Here is a 27,255-nt window from a genome sequence, read left to right as displayed (position 1 = left end):
CAGATGTCCAGTGCCACCCCAGACACCCCTCTGGCCTTGCCACTGTATCTACCTAGCTACTTAACTATATCTGTCAATTTACCTACATATCCAATTATTGATTTATCTATCCATAAATCTATCAATCCATCTACCCCTCCATACATTTATCTACATATATTTATCTTTGCATCTACATATTTATATCTACCTTTCAATATCGATCTACCAACTTATCTATCTCCCTATGATACATATCAATTTATCTTTGTTTCTACATATCTATCTACCAGTCAACCATGGATGGATGGATGGATGGCTGATATATTGATAGGTAAGCAAGTATTACCTATCAATATATCAGCGATCCATCCATCCATCCATCCATCCATCCATATACATATCCATCTACCCATCTACCTACCTATTAACATATCTACCTACCCATCTACTAGATGAGCGCCAGACAAATGAGTTTGATGTGTGTGCATTAGCTCCGCCCACTACCGGAGAAACCGGCATATCTTCTGCTTGTTCTTAAAAGCTGAATAATTCCAAATGAACCGTTATTTTGACATACAAAGAATATAATTTACATGTAGAGCGTCAATTCTGGGTGGTATGGACCCTCGCTCGCTCGCGCTCTCTCTAACACACACCCACTGGTGAGTACAATCTAAGAATTTATTAGCCAATGGCTAATGATAGACATTATTTAGTTGGCCCGAGTGAAGATTTAGTCGCATATGCAAGTGATTTACTCGCATTATAGAGGGTTGCTACATTACTACCTATCTTTCATCCATCCATTCATTTGTAAAGTACCAGAGGAAACATCAATGCAGCGTCATTACGATCCTTCACACCTCCTAAAAGCTTCCTTAAGTATGGGTATTTTCACTGGGACAAATTCATACACTACTTAAACACTCTGCACTTCTACATGTAAAGCTGCTTCCCTTCTCCATCCATCAACATTACCTCTGCCACAGTCACAACAGGATTAATATGAAGTATAACAGTGACCAATTTGGATGAGACAACCCATATTTAGCTAATCTGTTTGTGGGTGCTCTGTGGATGAGAGGATTGGAGGAATGCACAGCAGCTGAAGAATGCAGGGCATTTGCACAAGTCACATCACGGGCCACGGTCACTAAACAGTCTGAGTCAGTTTCACTGGAATTACAGTAGAGAAAGTGTAAACACTCCGGTATGTCATCTCAAAAGCAAGGCTGGTTAATTATGTCATTAATAATAAATGAGTAACCAAATGTTTGCGAAATGTCAGAGCCACGACTGCTGTGATACAAATGTCTTAATGCCAGCCTGCTCCCTTAAATTATTCGGCTCCATTTCACTTTCCTAAGGACGACAACTACTGTATATAAAAAGCTGCAGTGAGATTTATAACATTTTGGGCACGTCAGTAGAGAGAAGGGATGGGGGAGAGACTAGGGAGAAGGGGGGAATAGAGGACAGAAGAAAGGTGAAACAAATTGTCAAAGCTGCAGGCAACAAATAACAAACTTCTCCCAAACACTGTCAGAGAAAAGGTGTCAGATTCAGAGACTGCAGGGAAAGGTATAACCTAGAGTGAAAGCTACCAATGAGCTCCACAGTTCAACCAAACATCTCTCACATTTCTAAATCTCCTTCAAGGAAATTGCAAATCATTTTGGTACCCAGGGAGTTATTATTCATTGTGTACACAGTTGCCTCTTCCCATCACCATGTAAAATGTATTTGTTATTGTGTATACAGTGTTTTTCTCCCAGTGTATAAACTATGAACAAATTCTTGAGTCTCAAAGCCAGAAGGCACAGCCACATATAGAGTGCCTATAGTCTGTTTGATGTATATTGCACACAAAAATGGCAAGTGCTGGCTGAAATAACCGAGTGCAATCTGATTGGCTGACTCAACACAACTTCCAGGAGTAAGGGTGCATAGGGTTTTTTGAGACTGCTTGGAATCAAAGTTGTTTACAAGGTACCGGACTGCTCACATCTCCTTTGTTTTCCCTTCTTCTACTTTGGATTACCCATTCTGTGTAAGCTCCAGCTCTGGTTTCAGCTTCATATTCAACTTACACCTCATCTGTGTTGCTGAGCAATGCCTACTAGTGGCAGTAAAATCTCCAAATCTCTGCAAGATAAAAGTTCACTTTGAGGAGCTTACCTGTACGCAAGAACCAGATATTCTTAACTGCATATCTTTTTTATTAAGTCATAAAAATACAAACAGAAAATGCTGTAATAATGTAGGTCTTTATTGCTTTTCAGATGTACTACAAATATACAAATCATGTTCTATTATTTCTAAAACAGCTCCTGAACAAAACCGGTTTCACTTGGTATCTTTCATTCTGGTCTGACTGTCTCTTCCTGTCCAATTGGACGACTCTTAGCAAGAATAAATAGCAAAAGCGCACCAGACAGTTAAAAGACTGGCTAAACATTAGTAAGGCCTGAAGTAGGTGAAATAAAAACACTTCTACTGGTACTCAAGCACAGGATATAATAGGAGTCTATAAAATGTAGAAGACTCTCAGAGGCCTTTAGAGTGGTAACAAAAAGCTCTCTTAGTGACAGCCCTGCCTCTCAGGGACACTCCTTCAGAGAACCATCTGAAACTCACACCATCTCTGACATCTAATAGAAAGTGTGGACACATATAGTGAACACATATATTAGGGCTGTCAAAAGATTAATCGCGATTAATCACATCCAAAATAAAAGTTTGTTTTTAAATAATATATGTGTGTGTACTGTGTATAATTATTTTGTATATATAAATACACACACATGCATGTATATATTTAAGAAATATTTGCATACATATACTGTATATATTTATATATAATTTATATTATATATAAATATAATTTTTTATATATAAATAACACATTTTTCTTAAATATATACATGCATGTGTGTGTATTTCTAGATACAAATTTAATTATACACAGTACACTCACATATATTATTTAAACAAAAACTTTTATATATATATAGAGAGAGAGAGAGAGAGAGAGAGAGAGATATACTGTATATTTATGTGTGTGTGTGTGTTGTATTATATATTATGTATCAGAATTCATAATTTTTTATTTCTGTTGTTTACTATTATTTACTGTATTTTAGTTTTTTTCACTATGTGCAAGCCTGCTTGTAAGCAAGTGTGTTGTTATAACCCGATAAACATAAAACAAAACTAAAATTATATTGTGCATATTTCTATCACATCAAACTTGAATCTGAGGTTAACAGTTTTTGTTGGTACCAAGCTACAAATACGAGTGCTGATAATGGAAAATAAACCAGCGAGAAAATGCATGATGCATGATGCAACTTAGCATGGTCATCAAACCCCCCCCAAAATTTTTGATTATTCTGCTAAAACTCACCAAAGCAAGCAGATTTCCAAGCCGCATGTCAGGCTGACTCCACGCATTTCATGGGTGCTGGAGCTTTCGATAAAACACAATAACCCTGTCCAAAATCTGAAACATGCGCACACAGACATCCCCTCAACAAACCCATAAACAGCTTTTCTTCCTGAGGAATGTGAAGAGTTCCTGTAGTGTGAAAGAGTCAGGAGGTGTTTGTGGCCCGTGTACAACATCAAAACAGCAGGAAGCTACAGCAGCATTGTCATGGAAAGTGCTGCGGACTGGAACAGCACTGCTGTCTTTCTCACTCTCATTTTTCACCTCACAAACTGGCTCCCGTCCAGCATTTCTCAAGATTCTTTGCACCCTGGGACTTACTAGTGTTTTATCTAGGCTTTCATATTATTTACCTGCACTGTCCTTTGAATGGATGGGCGCAGAGGGCCTGTATTTCATGCTGGAGAGATGAAGGCCAGCAAGAACTCATGCAAAAAATCAACAACAAAAAAAAAACGACCACATCTGCTCCCAAATGTTCAGAGCGGAGCTGTGGGGAGCTTCAGACCCACTAACCTGGTTAAGTTATATAATACATGGCATACAGCAGTATATAATAAGCTCCACATAATTTACACAATGATACAGCAGTTTTTGTTAGACTGCTACCAAAAGAACCATGAGTGATGGAATCACATACAGCAGTACTTTGATGGGTACTAAGGTACTGAATGATGAACAAATTCAGAAATCATGGTATTTAACAGTACTTTAGAAGTCAGATCAGTTATAGCAGTCTGTAAACTGTGATGTATTCATCATTTAAAATTAAATTCAAACAGGACGATCAGGGTTTTTTGTATTACCCTGAGGCTGTTAATTTTTTATACAATGACTGGCTGACTGTGCAATATCCTGCTTAATGCAGAACTACCTACCAAATATATAAATAAAAGGACATGAATTATTCATTTGTTTAGATTATTGTATAATGTGATAAAGAGACATGAAACTAAGAATGGTCAATTAATAGTTTAAAAGCCATTAAACAAAATTATCAGCCAACAAAACTGATAATTAATAAATCATAATTAATAATATTTATATTTACTTGAAGTCATAATTCAATATGATGACAATGATAATATAGCAGCACCATTTTTGTTCAACAAGTCATTAACAAACACTACAAAAGGCTTAACTGACATTTAAAGATGAATATTTAAAATAAGAATCAAAGTTTCAAAAATGAAATTAACTTGTCATACAATGTACATTTACAAAATATTAATCTCCAATGCACATTCACGCAACAACGTCTGCTTTCGCGACTACACAACACGCATGCGTAATGGTGCTCTCGTGAACGCACGTTGGAGATTAATATTTTTTAGATAAATAAAGCGGTAAATTATGTTTTTTGCGCAAACAAAGCACTCAGGTCGATTCATAAATTTGAGGCTAAACATGGATTATTTTATGATGTCTTTACTACTTTTCTGGGGCTTTAAAGTAGTAGTTGGTTAGGCTGTCAATAGAGGGACAGAAAGCTCTCAGATTTCATTAAAAAGATCTTCATTTGTGTTCCGATGATAAACTAAAGTCTTATGGGTTTGGAACGACATGAGGGTGAGTAAATGATGACAGAATTATAATTTTAGGCTGAACTTACCTTTTAACTGAGGATCTGTTAAGCATTATATAAATGTACTAATCATGTTCGTTAATTATGTCAATAAAAGTGTAGTGCAGTTTGGTCATTAAAGGAATGAATAATGCATACAAAAAAAGCAGTCAGCCTTTGTGGCAGACAATGCACCATGCTTTAGTGTTGTCGAGATATGCACTGTGCTCAGATTAGCCATTCAGATCAATAGTACTGCACTACCAGGGGATCAGAACACTTCTATCACTGCACACATTTCCACTGAAATCCCCACCAACGGGATCGCAGCACACATTTTAGCCCTTCACCGAGGAGGGGTGGGAGTATGCAGCGTTATTAAGGGCACACAGATGAACTGAAATATCAGCATACTACATATTTAGATAAAATATTTTGATATGTCTCCTGACATATTTCACAAGGCTTTTCTCACAGATCAGCACTTATCACAGCTGTTAGGGTGAGGTTAGTTTCCACTGCTAGATTCCTAAAGGAAAAGGCTGGGTTGATGGGGAGAGAGGACCAAATGAGGCCGGACTTGTGCTTAAAATAGCTCTTATGAGCAGCCAGGAGTGGCAAGTATTCCAGTTATGTCCTGTAACTTCACTATCTCTCACTTCTACAAACCACAGGCATGCTAGAGCTGACACAACATTAAAAGTCTTACCGCCTTATCGACACAGCCGCAAGTGACAAACTTCCTCTCTTACTCTTTAACACATTTGGCCATGATCTTTATCTCCTGGGCACTCAAACAAGAGGTTTGTAATCTGGTAAACTAATAACTAGTCAAGTGACTCTTCTGGCTTTTCCCGATGGTGGTTAATCGGAGCCTGAACCTGGCACAGGTCCTTCTCACACGGTGCCCCTAATGAGAAGCATCAATCAACCTTGGCAGCAACATTTACTTACCTGTCATCTGCATGAGAAATTGTCTTGACGGCTGTGTGCGATATTCCTACGAGAGCCCAACATTCTGAATCCATGAGCCCACCTCTATATGGAGCACAATTGAGTGATAACAGGGAAATCGAGGCAGGCGGCTGAACTTCGTAACAGTTTTCACCTGGGTTTGTTTCAGCAAGCAGCAGAACACTCAAAATAAACAGCAAACCCTTAGCCCGTTCTTTCCTTGTGCGTTAGCGAGTAACAGAATGAGATCTGTCTCAGCGGGGCATGTAAATCTGAGCTCTCTTAACCCTCACGGCACTGATGAGGAAGAAATCCCAGCTCAGCTTACTGATATATGGGAAGACATAGAAATTAATGGAGAAGAGGAGGAGAGGAACAGGTGCAGTGGTGCACATTTTAATGGAATAGTAAAGAAAATGAGCAATTCTTAATACTATTGTACGATGACCAAGTATAATTGTTGATAATGACTACATCGACAACACTTAACACAAGCCTTATTCTTATTGATTTCATTAACATTCCCCTGGTTCTCAGTTCATTGTGAGTTGGACATTAAAGTATTTGTGGTTCAGTGAGTAAGTCAAGAAAAATCACTGAATGAGTTACTTGATTGATTTAAACCGGTAACTAAGGCTGCATTCGAAATTGCATGCTCTCGGATACGTTCTCTTTTTGAATCAGTACTTCCTTCATGGCTATATAGTATGAATGTAATATGGAAGTTCTACATTTGTAATGTTGTCATTGTCACTTGACCTACCAGCATTAGTTGCGTCGCTTTAATGCCATTCATAAATCCTCTCCTGTGGCCCTCATAGAATCGTTACGGTAGTTGTCCATTGGATGCACACTTCACAATCTCGCCATCCGGGTACTTTTGGCTAATAGACATGTATTCGTAGATGCCTCATTAGTGACCACCATGGGCAGCTAAACGCAAGACATCTGCCATATTGGAACGGTCAAAGCCGGTCCGTAAGCACTTGAAAGCATGTTGACTGACTCTGTGTCTGCAAGCAAATTTATTCACATGTATCTATATCTGCAATAGACTGCAGCATAGTTTATCATTCATTTTAGATAATTCTCCATGTGCTAACTTTGGTTAAAGCTCTTATAAATATTACTCCGGAGCAGTCAAATGAGGTCTGCATATAGATATCCATGTGTTTTGCCTACCATTTTATGAATACTGTGAATTCGGACATACTACTCTTTTCACATACTGTTTCTGACCTACTAAATATTATGGAAATATGCATTTTCGGATGCAGCCTATGTTTGAAACCAATTTGTAAGACTATTGATCAATTGATTAAAATAATCTGTTCATAAGAGTCATTTGTTTACAATTCAGACAACACTAGTCCTGTGTTTTACCTTCGAGAAGAACAACAAAAAACATGTTGTCTACTTACTGTACAGTAAGTCTTTATTGTCTTTGCATGACTCCCAATCTTTCTCCGTCATAACAAGCAATTCAATCTGAAAACCTTTTTTTCCCCCAAGAAATTTAGTTGGAAATAGCAAAATGCAGTTCACTAATTTCTTTTAATATTATTTTGTGTAGGTAGAGTTTCAAATGATCTTCCTCAACACTGTATGTACCTGCTTTGCACAGATTACCGGATTCTCTTTAAATCAAATTCAGTAATGCAGCTCCAAGCTAGAAAATGCAACACCAGCAATGGTCATCATTACCATTATCTCTGGACATTTCCAGCTGATTTGCAGATTCCAGCACAGGCATATGATATCAGTGGCTCATGGATCATTATACGTCCCATTACTCACGCATCTGTTAAAGAACGATTTAAAACTCTTGCAGCTATTCATTTAACCAAAGCCCCATTAGATCTTCTTAAACATGGTTAAACATACAAACAACCTGCATTGAAACAGGGAGTGCGCTTCCTAAAGTACATTTCATGCAAATAAAAGGAAGAGAAGCACTCACTGGTCCTGTAAAAAGAAGTCAGTGTTTTCTGAGGAGATATGTCCCGTCACAGGATGCCTGAACGTGGTCGTCCTCTGGTTGTGGCTGCATTAGAGAAAAAGAAAAAGTCAGGAGATGAGGGAAATGGGGGAAAATGACAAGAGAAGAAAAACAAAATGAGCAATCCAATATTAATCATGTTTAATTTGGCACTTCCCTCCCCGCTGTGGGTACTGTAGCCGTAAGAGCAACATTCTACAGGAATATACCAAGTTTGAGGAATTCTGATGACTTTCCCGCAAGAGTGCAGAATGTGTGGCACTGGCAGCGCTGAAGTCTGGCCAAGCCCACTCATATTATTTAACACAAAGTGTGGTGCTAAGCACAAACTTCTGCAGAAACTATTGATTTCAATTACACAGGGCCATTCACTGTTTTAACTAGGGCATTAAAACATCTCACTGTCATCAGGTGTAATAAGACAGAGACAGGGGGGCTTCTAAGGGTGAAAGCACTGTGAAATAACACACATAATATGCCTGCTCTCATCGATTCAGTTATTCATTTTTACTTCATGCCGTTTCTTTGGCTGGAAGAGAGAGAGTGGTAATTTGATGACTAAGGAGACACCCCCCCCCCAGTGAGTTAATGTGCTCCTATATGAGGATAATTCAAGTCACTTATCTGCCTATCATCATTATCCATTATGTTTAAAAAAGCTATATTAAGTCACATTGCCTCAGTGACTCTCTGTGGACTCAAGGCTTATAAATGCAGTTAAAAGAACAGGCATAGTCATGCTTCAGGTGTGCTAGTAATCATCAAGCCAAGTGAAGATGTCCTTCACGCAACACAGAGGTTTGAACAGATGTTAGCACAGTTCTCTTTAAACGCTGTTCCCTTTTGCCTCTCTATAGAAAAGTAAATGAATAGTAAGTCTAGGCAGTAAATAAACATACAGTAAAAAGACATACAAACAAGTATTTTAACATTTCAACATGAAAGTTTGACATGAATAACATTTCAGAACTATGGTGTCACGTTCCACACACAATAAACAGGGAGAAGATCCAATAGCAGTAAGTATTTTAATGGAGTATTCCGTAATCGTAATCCAGTCCAAGCAGGGGTCAAAACCAAGGTAGCAATCAGACATAAACAGGAACAAAACAACGGGCAATAACAGACCTCAGAAGTGGCGTGATAATTACAAGGACTCTGTGACACACACTAAAACAGACAGGGTTATATACACAGGGAAATGACAATGCTAATGGGGAATTGGCTGAGTGCAATGATTAATGACAAGGGACAGCTGAGTGCAATGAAGAAACAAGGATCGTGGGGAATGTAGTTCAGAAAGTGACAGACACCGTGGGGAAGGAGGACATCTAGTGGTTACCCAGGGAACACAAACCAAACACTGTGACATATGGTGGAGAGCAAGATTTTCCAGTGAATTATGACAAGTCTGTTCCTGACACAAATATCATACAGCTTCAGAAGACAATATAAGGTTTGAGTTTCATGGAAACGTGTTGTTATTGTAACTAAAACTATTTCATTGTTTTTGATAATTGAAACAAAACTTAAACAAAATAAAATATAAATATTAGATGAAAAATGTACTAAAGTACTAAAATTACTAAAACTAAAACTGAAACAAATAGAAATATTTAAAAAACGGTTACACTATTTGGTAACACTTTATTTGACAGTATCCTTGTTACAGTAATAACTATAAATTATGCATAATTACATGCAACTAACCCGACAACAAACGTAATCAAAAGTAAAGTAGTTAATTAATATTCAGTGCTTAAATGTATAATTACATGGTAACAAGGACACCTTAAAATAGTGGGTTACACATTATTTAAAGGTGTCCTTGTTACCGTGTAAATATACATTTAAGCACGAAGTAGTATTAATTAACTACATGTACTTACTATAGGGTTATAGCTAGGATTAGGGTTCGTTGTATGGTTAGTTGCATGTAATTATGCAAAATTTATAGTTATTACTGTAGTAACTACATGTAACGTGTAACAAGGACACTGAAACATAAAGTGTAACAAAACCAAAAAAAACATGACAAGAACATAATATTACTATGGTCTTATCCACCATCAGTGTACAAGGTGATTTTCAGTCCAGGGCAGCAACAGCACTCATTACTCTGGTTAGAAGATGTTTAAATACAAGGCAAGCAACACTGAACAGAACACAACTTATTTGTTTTTCTTAGCACTTAGTTGACTGGAAGAGTAGAGAGAGGAAAGAAAATGATATGAGCTGGACTCGAACCTATACTGCCTGCATGAGCAGCATGGCTCAGAATGCTCTAATCGCTGCACAAGAAATGAACAGCAAGTCTATGTCAGCATTCCAAAAACAGCCCCTTATTAGCCTTCCTAAACTTATGGTGGTGGCACGTTCACCATGACCAATAAACTCAGGCATGCTTCTTTCACAGTACACTGTCAAATTTAACAGGCTGTGAAAAACACTTCTCAGCCTCGGCGGAACATGTCATCATACACCCCCAGTGACACAACACTGTCAAGTTCATTCTTTAGTGAACAATCATACCACAGGAATCCGAGATACAAATGTCCTCAAAAGATAGTTCTTCTGCTGAATGCAAACATACGTCTCCAAACACTACAAGCTTTTATCTCTAATTGAACATTTAGTGCATCAGTAAACTCTGCTGCATAAAAGCTTTTCAGTGGTTGCATCAAAGAACGCTTGACATAAAAGCATGTACTACAAAGCCTTCACTACAACAATGGTCTTATCCATCTTGTTGCAGCTCGATTCAGTTCCTGAATAAACATGATCCTGAAGTCAATCCTGCTACCTCATCTGTGAAATTAATTTATGTAATGATCAATATCACGGCACCACAAGAAAACCCAAATAAAGACTGAAATGCAAGAAAAATATGCAATGGAAAACCATAGTAACACTATGAAATTCAACAACACATCAATAAAACCTATATAAAAAACAAATATAACAAATAATGTTTGCTAAAGCACAGGAACCAACGGAAGTGCTCCTAAAACGCTGTGTCCCCGGTTTTCCAGTAAGCTTGGTCCGTCCATCATTGTAATGCAAGTTAAAAGACCCTCCTCTGAAAGGTTCTTCATCATTACAGGGCTTTCAGCCCTTTCTTGGGCAGGCCGACTGCAACCAGGCCTTTCTTTTTTATGTATGCCATCCACATCTGAGGGGAGTCAGCCACAGGCCTGCCATTAGACTCCATCAAATTACATTTGGCATTTCTAAGAGACTTTAGGTACCTATGGAGTCAATGCGAGTCAGGTATAAGAAGCTGAATAGAGCATTTTGATGGATTAAAAGCTGGATTTGATTTCACAAAGTGATTTTAAACCACAATCATTGTAGGATGCATTACTAAAATAACAATGGAAAAAAGCAAGGCAACACTGACATTACTTACCAAAAAAAATGAAAAAATACAACTCCTGTGACCCCATAATATAGTTTTTTTATTTTTATTTTTATTATTATTGTGTTAAGCATAAACAGTCTGTTGACATCATTGTATAAAAACTCTTCACAATGTAACACAATTAACTGCGATAAGTTAGGACATTTTATTTTTAGACCACCAAACAGAACAGTTGATTATCTGAGAAGCAGCTCTTTAGGTCACATACAGTAAAACAGACCAGAAGTGAAATCTGTACAAAAAAACAATGATGCACGCAAGATTACTGTACCTCGCTCAGTCGTCATCAGCCTGTCAGGCACAGATTGGTGTATCTTTCTGTAAAGGGCTACAAAAACACAAGCACATTTCCTGATTCCCTCTTGCCCTAGCCTTTTTCCAAAAGCATCATGCACTTTGCTAAACTGCATTGGCCCTATACAATAGTTTTACTATTTTCCACAGTTAATTAGGAATCTGCATTCTTTAGCGCTTTGTTCTCATCATATTATTTCCGAACTACTTGCCACGGAATTCCCTGCATTAGCATTGAGGATAAACAGAATAGCAAACAGTAGCGCTGTTTGTTTAGCCATAATGCAGGTTTGATGGAAAGCAGTCTATGACATTATGAATGATGATCATGAATAATCTCTAATTGTGTTAGACTGCTACTCCGCCATTTTTCCTGTCACTAGAACCACCCTTTATAAATTAAACTGTGAACAATGTCACGACAATATATATATATATATATATATATTTTTTTTTTCGATAAAAAATAAAATAAAAACCACAATGTGAAAATGTGACAATTTAGAATTTTATTTTATTTTATTATTATCATTTATATATTTATATAATGTTTTGCCCACTGGTTAAATTTACCGCTTGACATGACAGAGCTGATCACTATGAAAGAGTGATGAAGTATGTAAAGTATACCAAATCATTTTGACATTTTCTTAAACAGACCATTCGATTATTGGGTAAAATCATTCATAACAGCTTTGCTACAAAGACAAACAACATGTAATGTATATTACATCCAGTTATACAGACACCACAAGCATGCTGACAGTCAAATGCAAGACGCTGTGTAGTGGTGCAGTCGGGCTTGTTTATATTCAGAAGATTAAAGTCCACATAGAGAAGCATTACCACAACTCTCAACTCCCCTTGCACTATGACAGCTTTTACACGTGGGATGAACATATCATTTGGCATCTCACAAGAGCAGAACAGGCAATTGTGAAACCAAAAGCCATGTTTATATAGAGAAAGAAGAACACATTATTTAACAAAACTGCTGATAGTAGTAGTATAGCTACTATACTAGTATACTATACTATAGTAGTATAGTATAGCTAGTATAGCTGATTTCTCCTAGTCTCAGCAATTCAAGTCATAATGCAGTACTAAAACTCAGTATCCCTATCAAGAACAACTTGTATTTTAAAAGACGTCTAAGGGAAGATGATCTGAAATCATTATCTGTTGTCTAAAATGTTAGAATTGTTTATACATTCTTCTGGTTTTATGGTCTTAAAACTTTTCAAAATAAATGTTCTTTATTGGCATATGGTTCCCTGGAGAAGCTTTAACATCCATGATGGAACCTTTCTATTGCACAAAAGATTCTTAATAGTTGAAAAATGTTTTTGAGATTATTAAAATGGTTATTTTAGGAACAGTTTATTGAAGGGTTTTTGGGGAATGGTTCTTCTAAAAATCCCCTTTTGCGTTTATGTAAAAGATGTATTTCTACAATGGTCAATTAACGCCACTTGAAAACACACTATAAAACACATTTTCAATGCCAAATCAAGATAGCATTATCACAAAGCACTATCAAGGGAGCTTGTAATGAATGTGGTTTCTCTGCCTGATTAACCACATTTTACTCCCCACCCAACTTAAAATTAGCAATAACAAAAAATAACAGAGCAAAGTAGTATTTAACTATTTAACTAAAAGTTTTAACTATATGCTTCCATGGCACAGTCTATTTTCTCAGCTTTAAAATTTTCACTACGCAGGCTACATAGTTATTAAATTGTTAGATAAGTATATCTAATCCTATAACCCTATAGTAAGTACATGTAGTTAATTAATACTACTTAGTGCTTAAATTGTCAATAAGATTTACATTTTGTCCTTGCAGATATTCAGTATAACGGTCAGCTAGCGGGCTGTACCAAGTTCACAATGAACAACATGCTCAGAGATAAATCTTTATCAAAATTAAGACCTCTTAGCATCAGAGTTCAAGCAGCAGCACCATGGCATTCCCACCGATACTTCAGGACTTCAGATGTACTATACTAGGGGAACAAACACTATTTAAACACAAAGTTCCGGATGTTCTCATTCAACCTCGTTTTCAACTCTTTCTTTATGTGCTGCAGTTGACTCACCTGCCAGAGTGCAGTAGATTATCTACTTCCTCCTGGGCTCATTCCCCCAGTCGGGTTTGTCCCCCGAAACGGTGGCAGGATGAGAGAAGAGCTCTGATGGGAAAGTTGAAATCCTGCTGAAGTGAAGCAGCCAAAGCTCTCCAATCTACACAAGTTCTCCTGAGAACAGCCTGCCAGAAGTTTCACTCACCGCAAAGTATTTGACGGCCGTTCAGAGATCAAACTCTTTCATGACCAGAACCGAGCTCAGCCACACAGCTTATCAGATATACTCTCTTTTCTCTAACTTTCCCTCCCTCTTTCTCTCTCTCTCAAACTCCCACCCTCTTGGTCTCTTGCCAAACTACAGCCCAACTGGGAGGTGTTTCTGTGACAAAATAAATATTTCCCTATCTGAGCTTCGTAACACAGAACCAACCTGGCTTCATCGCACTAGCCTGTTGCCCTCCCAGAAAGCATCTCTTGTTTCTATTGTACTGCCAGTTTTTCTTGGCAAAAGCATACAGCTAAATTTTTATTGTTTTGAGTTTCCTGTGAAAAAAAACGACTAACAATTGGAGGGGAAAACTTTGATAATTTGACAACGTCACTGCAAAAATGTAATTTTACTTTCAATTTTACCATATATGACGACAGCCTGCAGAGAAATGCGTTTCCCCTCCGTTAACCAAAACCTTGTTCTGAGTCAAGGCACACACCACTGCACCTGCATCAGATTCTCTCCAACAGCATGTTTGCAACATTTCAACCTACTGGCTAGACTGTGGGCTGTACATACTAGTAGGTTAGCTCACAAGAGATAAAACATGAGGTATGCAGACCAGGAAAGTAGGTGTTATTTGCACAGCTCTAAAGCAAATATTGAATCAGATACAAAAAAAATTCAGCTCAATAGAACAATGGACATAAGGCCAAACTAAACTATAATGCGTTTGTTTTGATAAATATGTATACTTGTACAGTACAAGGATTTGATAAAAAAAATAAAATAAAAAAAAATTGGTCAACAAGAGCACTGAATAAAACAAAACCTGAGTCAGCAGCAGTAATAAACACTTAGGCTACGCAACTTTGTACAAAACGCATCACGTCAAGCATGCATTTCACAAAGGAGTAAACTCAACACTATAATAATCTATAGCTTTATGAACATTATACATCTTAGTTGAGAGGAGAGACTGAGGAAGAAAGGAACTGTAACTGTAAGAGGAATGCGCTGTGGGATTTGGTTACTCAGCCTTGCAGTGAATTACTTTAACTGTCCATTTTTCAAAAGACAAATTGTCCAATTGTAATTCATTTTTTTAACAGGCTGGTTTCACTGGATGATTTTAAAGGTTTTACAGAATGCATTCAAAAAGCTATTTTACAGAGTTCTGGATAGGTCCTATTACTCAAAAAAAAAATATTATTCTCCACATTAAGGGCTATGGAGGAGTTACAAATATATAAAAGGGTTGTCAATCAAATAAAAATGTTAAATGCAAATAATTGGTTCAAATGAAGATAATTTTGAATTTTGCTAAGATTTTAATAATCACACTAAATGAACATGTAATTAACATGTATAATACTTCATTTACCAAAAAAAAAAAAAAAAAAGTTTACAATTGTAAAAACTACTCAAATTCATGAGTTCAATTCTCAGGGAGTGCATGTGGCTTGAGTACAAAAGTAAGTTTCTTTGGATAAAGCCATGTGCCAAATTCATGAATGTAAACATTAAACCAGCCGTAATATATCCGCATGATAAAACAAACTTCTCTCTTCAAAATTGTTGACCCTATTCTGAGTCTAACCAGCAACAGTGACTGCTCTTTTCCTGCTGGTGGCATCGAGCACCTCTCTCTGAACACACTGACCATCCTTTCAGTAACGGCCCCTAATCTGCTGCTGAGTGACATCATGATCCCGACCCCTCAAGAGTGAGGCATCCCTCCTAAAAAAAGGTTTTGCAAGGTGCTGTTACTGTGGTACAAAAAAGCAATCCTGCCATTCTGGCTACCTCAAGCTTCCTTGATACAAAGGACAGTTTTTCAATATAAGGACATAAAGCACATAAAAGACCTCACATGTCCAAACAAGCCTCAGACTTTAAAGAACATTGAGAGCTCAACGTGTTCATTAAACAACACATTTCAAAGGATAGCCCCCAAAACTGAAGAGCACCCCAGCAGAAAGCTAATTAGAGCGAAGTAAAAGGACAAGGGTCCCGGAACAACGAATGAGAGGTTTAGTTGAACACAAACACAAATGTTGTTCGCTCCGCCTGGTTGCTCACAGGCTCAGCTGCAGTACCCAGTCCACCGAGCAGCATGACGGACTGATGATGATGTGTCAAGCAAGCAGTGAGTGTAAAGAGAGACTTAAAAGAGAACCAATGCTAAGTGAGACATACAGTAATTACCAAAATGATTAGGTCAATTTCCTACACAAACACAGTTAAAGCAATAACAACCACCCCATCACGACTCATAAAATATCAAACCTCTGATTACGCAGAAAATAAACCCCACATGTTTTTGATGTAACCCATTTAATTTCAGACAAAACTGATTAAAATGAAAATCTGATCCGGTGCTTTGCTCGCTAACAGAGCATTACCATGACAACATTTGCTCAGATGAACTCCTTTGGATTTCAAAGCCCCCAGAAAAGCGCGTTCCAGAGCACCTGGAGGCGAAACTCTGGAAAAATCTTCAAAGTTTGAGAACAGCTAACAAAACAAAAGTTGAAGAAGCTGAACCCTTGGCCCTGAAACAGTTTACATCCTCGTTTATGAGATGGAGCTTCCTATGGTCAGCACTTCTGTTGGGTCTTTTAATAGCCTAATATTAACAAGCCCATCAAACGGCTTGTCATTAGTCGGCAAAAAAAGTCTTAGTTAAATAACTACTGATCAACAAAGCATTATACACACCCCCTTTGTCCATATACCGAGATCTTCACAATGGCCTGAGGGAAAAGATGCGCCCATAAGAATGTGGCAGCATCAGCACTTCCATCACTTCACTGGCACAAAATTAGCCTGCTGATAAATATTTATAAAGAACAATTTCGCAGCAATTTATCACAGAAATCGCTGTTTTACAGCCGCCTGGACAGTCACAATGAAATGACTTTCAAAGGCACTTAGAAGATCAATAGCGACAGCAATTTGTGTTGGGGGCTTGGGGCGGAAAAAAAGTTGTTACCTGAAATAATCAGAAGGAAATAATTAGTGAAACACCCCCAAACCTGCTTTATCTAAACCAGGAACAGTGACCTGTGCCGGGTTCATTAAGAACTAATCTGTAGCAACCCCAACAACAGCCTACAACACGCCTCGTGAGTTCATCTCAGCTCCGCACAGCCTCTCAACATTGATTCAGTTTAGCTGACTGCTCACGTCTAGCAGAGGCATCACTTTACTTTCATGGGCTTTGCTAACACATATGGTAAGATGGGTCCTAATGACAGGAGAGACAGAATGACATGGACATGAGTGGTTTTGATAAGTAATTCTGAGCCAAACAAATGTCAGACAGGGGGAAAAACAAATGAAATCACAAACCATAAAGTTTGCACGTCAACCAACACATATAAACCGACAGATGCCATGTCTAGGTTTAGTACCTCAACATCTGCAGTAATAGCTGCAGGATAGAGATGATGCCCTGAAACTGCAGCAGAGCAGCAGCACATACGGATATCTTCATCTTAATTCAGTTAAGTCAACATTTACATTCTAAATACGTAGAAAAGAATCTTACAATTAATCAAATAACAGAATACCACTGAAATGTCATTATAGTGGTGACTATTCAAAATCATAAACTGTTCCAAGCATTGTAATAACAAGCTTGTTTCTGGAATCAGGGCAGAACATGAAATGCATAAGTTTATGATACTGTGTTTATGTTCCTTCCTTTGGGACCGCAATTAATCATGGTTGATAATGCACACAACATTTTTTGGCTTCTTTCCCTTTTCATGACTTGTTACTTATTGCATGATGTGCATACTAAACTATTAAAGTCAGCTCTTTTACTTCAAAATGTAATGTTTAAAGTGTAACTTCACCGATTTTCTACCTGCTTTGAATTGTTACAATATCGGTAGAATATGATAATGCACAATGTTTATTCTTTCTCTGTGTTACCTGACTTCATCATTTTTGTATACCGCCCACAGACAGTCAGATCGACAGAGGGTTATTAACAAAACAGTTATTGTAAGGTATAGGTTTAATCACAGAAAATTGTATCGTACTTTGTTTTCTCTTTAAACAGTACTATGGAAACATGGAGAAATGGCAACAGCTTTCTTACCTGTATGCGACTGAAGTTTTGACGAAACAGACGGAACGGCAGTTTCTTTGACTACAAACACAATGTTCGCAATGTTCTCTCCATATTTACATAGATTCTTTGTAGCCTTTATCCACTGCCTACAACGCTCTGGATCCTTCACTGGAAACCAAAAGTAACTCGCACTAAACGTTCATTCTTTGAATTCTTGCTCCCAGGAACAATACAAGTTGACTCCATTATGACTAAAAGTATGCTAAGAAGTATTTCCTACTAAAGAAAGGCGCTATTTGACTATGGTCAACTGTATCCATAATGGCCTGGGCATGGTCTTGGAAGGCAACATGCCCAGTGCATTATGGGTGTTGAAGTTTTCTGTTTTCTCTAGCCAGATAGCACCAATTAAAAAAAATATATATATTTTTTTAAATCACCTTTCTACTGCAAAGACAGCCAAGCTTTAATGAAAGCTCACTTTGCCAGCAGTGAGGTACTTTTTTAATTCAATGTGTTACTTGCAGATTTTTTTACATTATTTATGAAATTTACTAGCAATTTCTGAGTGATAATCGTTTCTATGCCCAAAATGTTTTCAGTGTTCCGTACACACACATGTATTTCATAAAGGTGTTAACGTAAGGACAATTTTCTTTACAACTGCATTCTCTGGGCTAGAATAAGGTGTTCAGTCTTGTTTGTGTGCTGTTTTAGGTTTGGAATTGAGAGATTGCAGTAATCTGACGAAGCTAACCAGTAATGACAAACTGACTGGGCCGCAGATTTGTCGCAGTAATAAGGAAGCATGTGGTCTGTAGTCTTAGACAGCCCCAGGCACCACATCACCACGGCCATCCAAATGAGGCTGTCATAGAGTGAAATTAAAAACACTGATACTGATTATAAGGCTGCAGATTAAATACACGGGAGCTGTGAAAAAAAAAATGGAAAAAGTATCAAATTCTATTAAAATGCAATCACCCAGGTTTTTTTTTTTTTTGTAAATAGGACTGTTCCTATTAAGATTTATAGCCCCGTGTTTTGCACTAGCCCGATAGCACAAACTATAATTATATTTTCTTTCGAAAGCCAGGTAATCAACAGCAATGAGATCCACTTAATAAATATGGATCAGGAATACACACAGGAATAAGGCACAAACAAAAGATAAAAGGAGGCACTTGTTTCTCTTAAAATGTCTGGAAATCCTAACCTATTGGTGTGGGACAAAATACCTAGAAAAGTCACACTGGATGAAGTCATTATTGAGACAATCAGCCAAATTATACACACAGCACTACCTCCTGTTTTAATTGGACTAAAGTGACTGGAAATTAAAAAGTAATACCAGACCAAATATGCACTAACCAAGTATGCCTTTCCTTGTCTTTTCCACCATTATAGTTCCTTATTAGATGTGGGTTTCATGTTATCAAATAGATATGTAAAACACTGAGCATTTGACTATCTCAGTATCCTTAGGATCTGTGATCTTGGGAGTGACCTGAACTGCAGTGACCTAAGAAAATGTTAACCAGAGATTTAACTTGAGATGCAATACCTTCTTTCTGACTGTCAGAGGGAAAATGAGACAACAATATGAGACAATACATTGTCAGCAGGGTGCTGCAGAGGGAAATATTGCTGTGACAGTTGTTCTTTGGGCATAAACACGTTCCCGTGGACTCCACGCAGTCAAAATCAGAGCGGCCCTGTAATATCTGCAGCAAGGACAAACTTTGCAGGATCATACTGTCATACAGGAAATACACATTCCTCTCAGGCCACACTCTTCCTAATAAGAGCTGTCAACTGCCTATCCAGGGAGCACACAGAGAATGCTAATGTTGTACCCTAAATTCAACAACTCAAAATTCATAACAGATTTCCATTTTTAAGGCCATTTTGTAGGTCATAAAACATAAATAGATAACGTTCCAAAGTCTGGGGTCTTTAATATTATTTTTCTTAAGAAATTAATACTTTTATATTTAACAAGGATGCATTAAATTGATTAAAAGTGACAGTAAAGACTTGTATAATGTTGCAAAAGATTTTGATTTCAAATAAATGCCATTTTGAACTTTCTATTAAAACAATCCAGAAAATGTATCATGATTTCCCAAAAAATATTAAGCAGCACAACATTTATAAGACATGTTTCTTAAGCACACATTAAAAAAGCCACACATTTAAAAAAAAGAAAACCCGTTTTAGAAAAAAAAAGCATCAAGATGCATTGATAATCATTTTATCATCACATCGCAGCCCTCTTTCAATTCATGAGGTGCCTAGAGATTCACATCCCTATATACATATACAGTGGGGAGAACAAGTTTTTGATACACTGCCGATTTTGCAGGTCTTCCTACTTACAAAGCATGTAGAGGTCTGTAATTTTGATCATAGGTACACTTCAACTGTGAGAGACGGAATCTAAAACAAAAATCCAGAAAAATCACATTGTATGATTTTTAAATAATTAATTTGCATTTTATTGCATGACATAAGTATTTGATCACCTACCAACCAGTAAGAATTCCGGCTCTCACAGACCTGTTAGTTTTTCTTTAAGAAGCCCTCCTGTTCTCCACTCATTACCTGTATTAACTGCACCTGTTTGAACTCGTTACCTGTATAAAAGACACCTGTCCACACACTCAATCAAACAGACTCCAACCTCTCCACAATGGCCAAGACCAGAGAGCTGTGTAAGGACATCAGGGATAAAATTGTAGACCTGCACAAGGCTGGGATTGGCTACAGAACAATAGGCAAGCAGCTTGGTGAGAAGGCAACAACTGTTGGCGCAATTATTAGAAAATGGAAGAAGTTCAAGATGACGGTCAATCTCCCTCTGTCTGGGGCACCATGCAAGATCTCACCTCGTGGGGCATCAATGATCATGAGGAAGGTGAGGGATCAGCCCAGAACTACACGGCAGGACCTGGTCAATGACCTGAAGAGGGCTGGGACCACAGTCTCAAAGAAAACCATTAGTAACACACTACGCCATCATGGATTAAAATCCTGCAGCGCACGCAAGGTCCCCCTGCTCAAGCCAGCGCATGTCCAGGCCCATCTGAAATTTGCCAATGACCATCTGGATGATCCAGAGGAGGAATGGGAGAAGGTCATGTGGTCTGATGAGACAAAAATAGAGCTTTTTGGTCTAAACTCCACTTGCCGTGTTTGGAGGAAGAAGAAGGATGAGTACAACCCCAAGAACACCATCCCAACCGTGAAGCATGGAGGTGGAAACATCATTCTTTGGGGATGCTTTTCTGCAAAGGGGACAGGACGACTGCACCGTATTGAGGGGAGGATGGATGGGGCCATGTATCGCAAGATCTTGGCCAACAACCTCCTTCCCTCAGTAAGAGCATTGAAGATGGGTCGTGGCTGGGTCTTCCAGCATGACAACGACCCGAAACACACAGCCAGGGCAACTAAGGAGTGGCTCCGTAAGAAGCATCTCAAGGTCCTGGAGTGGCCTAGCCAGTCTCCAGACCTGAACCCAATAGAAAATCTTTGGAGGGAGCTGAAAGTCCGTATTGCACAGCGACAGCCCCGAAAACCTGAAGGATCTGGAGAAGGTCTGTATGGAGGAGTGGGCCAAAATCCCTGCTGCAGTGTGTGCAAACCTGGTCAAGAACTACAGGAAACGTATGATCTCTGTAATTGCAAACAAAGGTTTCTGTACCAAATATTAAGTTCTGCTTTTCTGATGTATCAAATACTTATGTCATGCAATAAAATGCAAATTAATTACTTAAAAATCATACAATGTGATTTTCTGGATTTTTGTTTTAGATTCCATCACTCACAGTTGAAGAGTACCTATGATAAAAATTACAGACTTCTACATGCTTTGTAAGTGGGAAAACCTGCAAAATCGGCAGTGTATCAAATACTTGTTCTCCCCACTGTATATCTGTATGTAAATTAGGGATGTAAACGGTTAATCGATTATCGATTAATTGTCGACAAGAATTTACTCGATTAAATTAAATTAATTGTCGGCTAATTGAACATTGCGAACGTGACACGAGATTCTTGCGGGCGGCAAGAGACCCGACACAAACCTGAGGCGGCAAAAAAGAAACCAAACATGAGGCGGTCAAAACGGAGTGGAGTGTGGGAGCATTTCAAATTTGAAGCGAAGGAGGACGAAAAGTGATTGTGCATATGCTTCAGTTATTGTGTGTGAGTGAGAGTGATCTCAGAACTGGTGGGAGCATACTGGCTTTAAATATTGGCTTTAACGAGGAGCAGTGCGGGTCTGAAATTTTGTTGTGTACAACAATATGTTGTCAACGTTTGTCCACATTCCTCTCCTACGACAACACAACGTTTCGTCTGGCCATCCGTCCCTTTGCAGATGCGCGTGGGTTTCTCTCGTCATTAAACCACGGAGACGTTGCCTAATGCCTCAGAAAATCTGACCTGCCTGTTTACATGACAGTCACATTGGCACATATCCGATTTATTTCCACATATGAATGAGGCCTGAAACCGATCTCGATATATCCGAATGCATGCGTTTTTTTCCTGTTTACACTGTCATAAAACGCATCGAATCTGTGTCACATGTGAGCAAAAAAAATCGGAATTTGGTCACATTTCACTGACAGTGTAAACGAGGGACGCCCTCTAATTTTACGGTCACCTTCCTCAGGGATGATTTAAGTTGTGTTCAGTTCTATGAAGTTTCCAGGTCTAGAAATCTTACTGTTACCTTTCTAGTGCTGCTGCTGCTAATGTTTCAAGTTTTTCATACAAGTAGTCTACCAGATAGATTATTATATGTAGGCTTAATATTGTAGGCTAAGCCTACCCATGTAGATTTTTATTTAAAATGTATTTTATGTTGCTTAATGTTTCACATGCAACAGGTGAGCCAGTGCACAATTATTTATGTATTTAAATTTTCTGTAGATAATTTATTTTGTTAAACTACATAAATGCCATTATCTGTACCGTATCCCAACTGTTACAATAAAACATCAATTGAGCAATATAACATGCATTTTTATTCAGTAGCCTATAAGCAATATTTTGCTTTTTATGTTAAAGACACTATTGATACCGTGAGAAATTTACATTCTCATGAAAATAGTCGCTTATCAGTTAATCGTTAATCGATCGATAAGGTCAATCAATTAATGATTAATGAATTAATCGATAATTTGCATCCCTAATGTAAATGTATATATGTATAGCGACAGTGATATGTAAAAAAAATAATAATTTAAAATAAAAACAAAGACATTTTTAAAGGAGATTTTCAACTATTTCAAAGGCTACCTCTAGGGAAAATTAAAGTCGAAGTCAAAGCCAAATAAAAAAAAAGTAACCCAAGGACAAAATCAAAGATGCCTAAAGCAGCACAGGAAGAATATATTCCTCCTGTCATTCCTTAGGTCAGATGAAGGCACTAAATTATCTGCGTTTCTGTAGCTCCAGACATCTTGTAATCTTACAAGAGCTTTGCTTCCGACAAGTCCTCTGAGCAGTTTTCAGCTCATCTCTTTAGATTAGAAATGTTCAGGCTTGTGCTATTCTCAGGACACTCTGCAGTTGAGGCTTCGACAGACGATGGCTTCAGTTCAGCCAAACACTTAACTGCATTTATCACTGATGGTTCTCCTCCAAATGTAAGCAACCTTGTCACAGCGTTAGGCTCCATGTGCATAAAACAGATTTACAGCAGGCAGAATACATCAGTGGCATTAGAGCCAGTGTTCTGCCATTCCAGAAAAAAAATGGTACCAATAGTAACAACAGTTGAGTATTTTATTCTAAAAGGTTTTAATTCAGATGAGCCAAAAATGTACCATTTAGACTATGACCTCTTATTTGTGGCTTTTAAAATAAGTTACTACTTCCTACTAACCAAGGCAACGGGTCATTAGACTTTCTAGTAGTAGCAACAATGCCTTAAATAACCAATCATCAAGTGGAAAAAGGGGGGAAACCCTTGGTTTGTTTTCCTGCATCTAGGGACAGCTGTGCTAAACAAACCCTTGATAAAATGCTTATATGTTGCATGTAACAAAAGGACATTGTTCTTGTATTATTGCACATGTCACAATCCATTAGACACTGATGCCATTAGACAGAATCCCCAATGTGGAAGGAGAGGAAGTTTTTTAAATGCAAATATTCCAGTCTCAAAGAACAAGCAATGACTCGCACTTATATCTGCACATTGTTTTATCTACAAGATGCCATACTGAGTGCTGTACCTTTTATCTTTTATTTTTATTTTATGAAAAAAAAAAATTAACTCCCGGGTGTGATAATAACTGACCAAAGGAATTGATATATGTGTAATGGTGCACTATAAAGTTTGCTTTACATCATGGTGAAGACATTCCATTGATCTCAATGGTTTTATAATAGCAATAACTGAGCTGATATAACTGATATAACTGAGCTAGTGACATTTCAAATTCTCGATCCTATCCCTAAACTTAGCTCACAGAAACCTTTCTGCATTTTCATTAAGACACTATTCAGAATGTTTATTAAACCTGGGAACAGTTGACTGGTCCAGGCAAAATCTGACCCACAAACATATTCAAACACTAACCAGTGACCACATATGTTTACATCTGGATTATCCATTTCATCTCTAAATGGGGGATGGGGGGCGGTGCCCATAATCCCAACAGAAATCATAAGCCATTCCAATTTTCAGAATCTTAATAAAGTCTAGAAAAAGCATTGTTATATTGTTGATACTAAACATTTTCCTTCAGCAATATCCTCTACACATAAAGGCCAACACAATCCATTATGCATAAGGAGATGTAGCTCACTCCAAAGCCCCAGACTCTCTGCACTGTAATATAAATAATCACTGGGTTCAAATAGAACTGGCACTAACAAGTCAATTAAAAAATAAAATCAATACACTGCCAACTCAGGCTTAAGTCAAAGAAGCCATAGGACTCTTAAGGTATATTACTAATGTTTCTAGTCACTGAAACTTTCAAAATAGTCTGGGTTCTAGTTACAGAATTTGGATTCTTCTTCTCCTTTCAGCATACGGCATCATGAGTTCACCTACATTCACCGCAGAGCAGTAGTCTGGCATCTCCTGCTGTGTAGGGCCAGGGGTGAGTTGTACAACAGACACAGGCTCTTTTTAACAGGCCTTAAAGGACAGAGGCACAGATAGTAGGATATAGCTGTCAGACACATTATTCATTACAGTGAGAGTGCCAGAGGTTTCTCTGTGAACCCTACATCTCAACTACAAAAAATAAAGAAAAGAAAGGAGAAAGAGCCCACCCATGGAGGTGGGCCCTTTCTCTTAAATTCTAAAAGTTGAAATGTGAATTGCTGTGCCACTAGATACAAAATGCAGAATTGCATAAATACTGAGAAGTGAATTTCCATAATTCGTCCACCATTGGTCACAAAAACACAGTCCAGCCCTAAACTAATGCAATTGGTTCAGCCAACAATACAGAATGCTTAAACAAATGGAGAAATGCTGATAGCAGAGTCACAGTGTTTAAATGTTAGGAAAACATATTTTAATACTGAAATAAAATGCTATAAATATGCAATTGTTTTTCTAATTAAAATCAGAATCTTGATTATATGGCTTAGTGTGATTATCAAATATTGTTACTTTTCTTAAATACTAAAATACATTTTGTATTTTACATTAAATAGTATTAGTTCAACACTAATATTTCATTTTTTGTTTAATATTTTTATTATTAATAATAATGTTACTATTATCATAATCTTATAATTGTTTGGGTAAATTGTGCATTCTGGAGAAAAATCGCAATCACGTTTAAAAAAAAAAAAAAAAAAAAAAAAATCAAACCAAATATTAATATTTTATAAATACATTTAAAATTTCTAAATGCATCACATTTTTCCCAAATCGTGCAGCCTTACTACCAATGTGAATAAAACTCTGTTTTCACTTTAGTCATAAACAGGCAATTCTGGTTTCACTTCACAATAAAACTACACCTAGTATATAATGCGTAAACAACTGTAGAAACAGTCATGCAGCATTACTGAAAAACAATGACCATGTGTCCGACATCACAACTAAGAGATGGTTCGAGAACATTGTGGTATTTCTGGGCTGTTTTCCATAAAGATTTAAATGAAGATATTATGAATAGTCAGTCACTTTTTTCCATCACAACTGTAGAAAAGAGAGATAAAGAGTGAGAGAAACAAAAAAGGTGGGGAAACCAGAGCTAATGGGCTCTATAAGCAATGAAACTTGCACAATCCTATTTGGTTCCAGCAGTCGGCCTTCGTCCTTCTGTCACCTCACGGTCAATATGCTCACACAGACACAACACACTGAGTGCCATTCGCACCAATCCAGTTATAGGACTGCTAGTCTGGTTTTAAAGCATATATATGCATTAGCCTTGTGAACACCCTGCCCGTACATACAATACGCTGCCTAAAAAAAAGCACTGATCAGATAAGGACAGGGACACTGTAGAAAGGTCAGCGAGTCGAATGTTTGGGCTGAGCAGGGTCTGATGGCTAGTTACAACAAGCATTGATGAGTACATAACAGTCTCTGATAACAGAATCATGCAAATGTCTACTGTGGCATTTAAAAAATATATATTTATATAAAAACCAAATGCACACACATAAATCATACCACTGAATCTGATACACCAAAATATGGTCAGGACGATAAATATTTGGTCATTCTGAGATCATCAGCGATGGCTGATAACTGTGCCCACTAAACAGATTAGAATATCTTCCAAAAGCTATTAACAGCTGATCCATACTTTCTTGTCATAAAACTTTCAGTGAATATCAAGAGCATTTACATTAAGCAATCTTTTACACAAAATATCAACTACAAAAATTGAATTAGTATATGACGTATTTTCCTATACATAAGCATTTTTTCGACTACAGGCAACCCCACTTTCTATTTAAAAAAGACACATACATACATACAGTGAGGAAAATAAGTATTTGAACACCCTGCTATTTTGCAAGTTCTCCCACTTAGAAATCATGGAGGGGTTTGAAATTGTCATCGTAGGTGCATGTCCACTGTGAGAGACATAATCTAAAAAAAAAAATCCAGAAATCACAATGTATGATTTTTTAACTATTTATTTGTATGATACAGCTGCAAATAAGTATTTGAACACCTGAGAAAATCAATGTTAATATTTGGTACAGT

The 27,255-nt window shown here is 37.5% G+C and overlaps 1 protein-coding gene across 16 annotated transcripts in view; it reads right to left on the bottom strand.

The window, feature by feature from the left end:
• The window catches only part of plekha7b (pleckstrin homology domain containing, family A member 7b), a 111,217-nt gene that overhangs the window by 41,418 nt on the left and 42,544 nt on the right, over positions 1 to 27,255 (bottom strand). For 13 of the 16 annotated variants that reach the window (XM_084110215.1, XM_084110205.1, XM_084110213.1 and 10 more), the window contains one exon: positions 7,909 to 7,992. In XM_084110215.1, coding sequence (XP_083966341.1) covers positions 7,909 to 7,992 — 84 coding nt within the window. Of the gene's footprint in view, positions 1 to 7,908; positions 7,993 to 13,764; positions 14,035 to 27,255 lie in introns of those variants that run through there. The other 3 variants (XM_084110207.1, XM_084110206.1, XM_084110208.1) reach the window with 2 other exon arrangements.

Source organism: Abramis brama, assembly GCF_963993115.1.
Source record: "Abramis brama genome assembly, chromosome: 3".
In the NCBI taxonomy this organism is placed as follows: domain Eukaryota; kingdom Metazoa; phylum Chordata; class Actinopteri; order Cypriniformes; family Leuciscidae; genus Abramis; species Abramis brama.
This window is presented reverse-complemented; position numbering and strand designations above follow the sequence as displayed.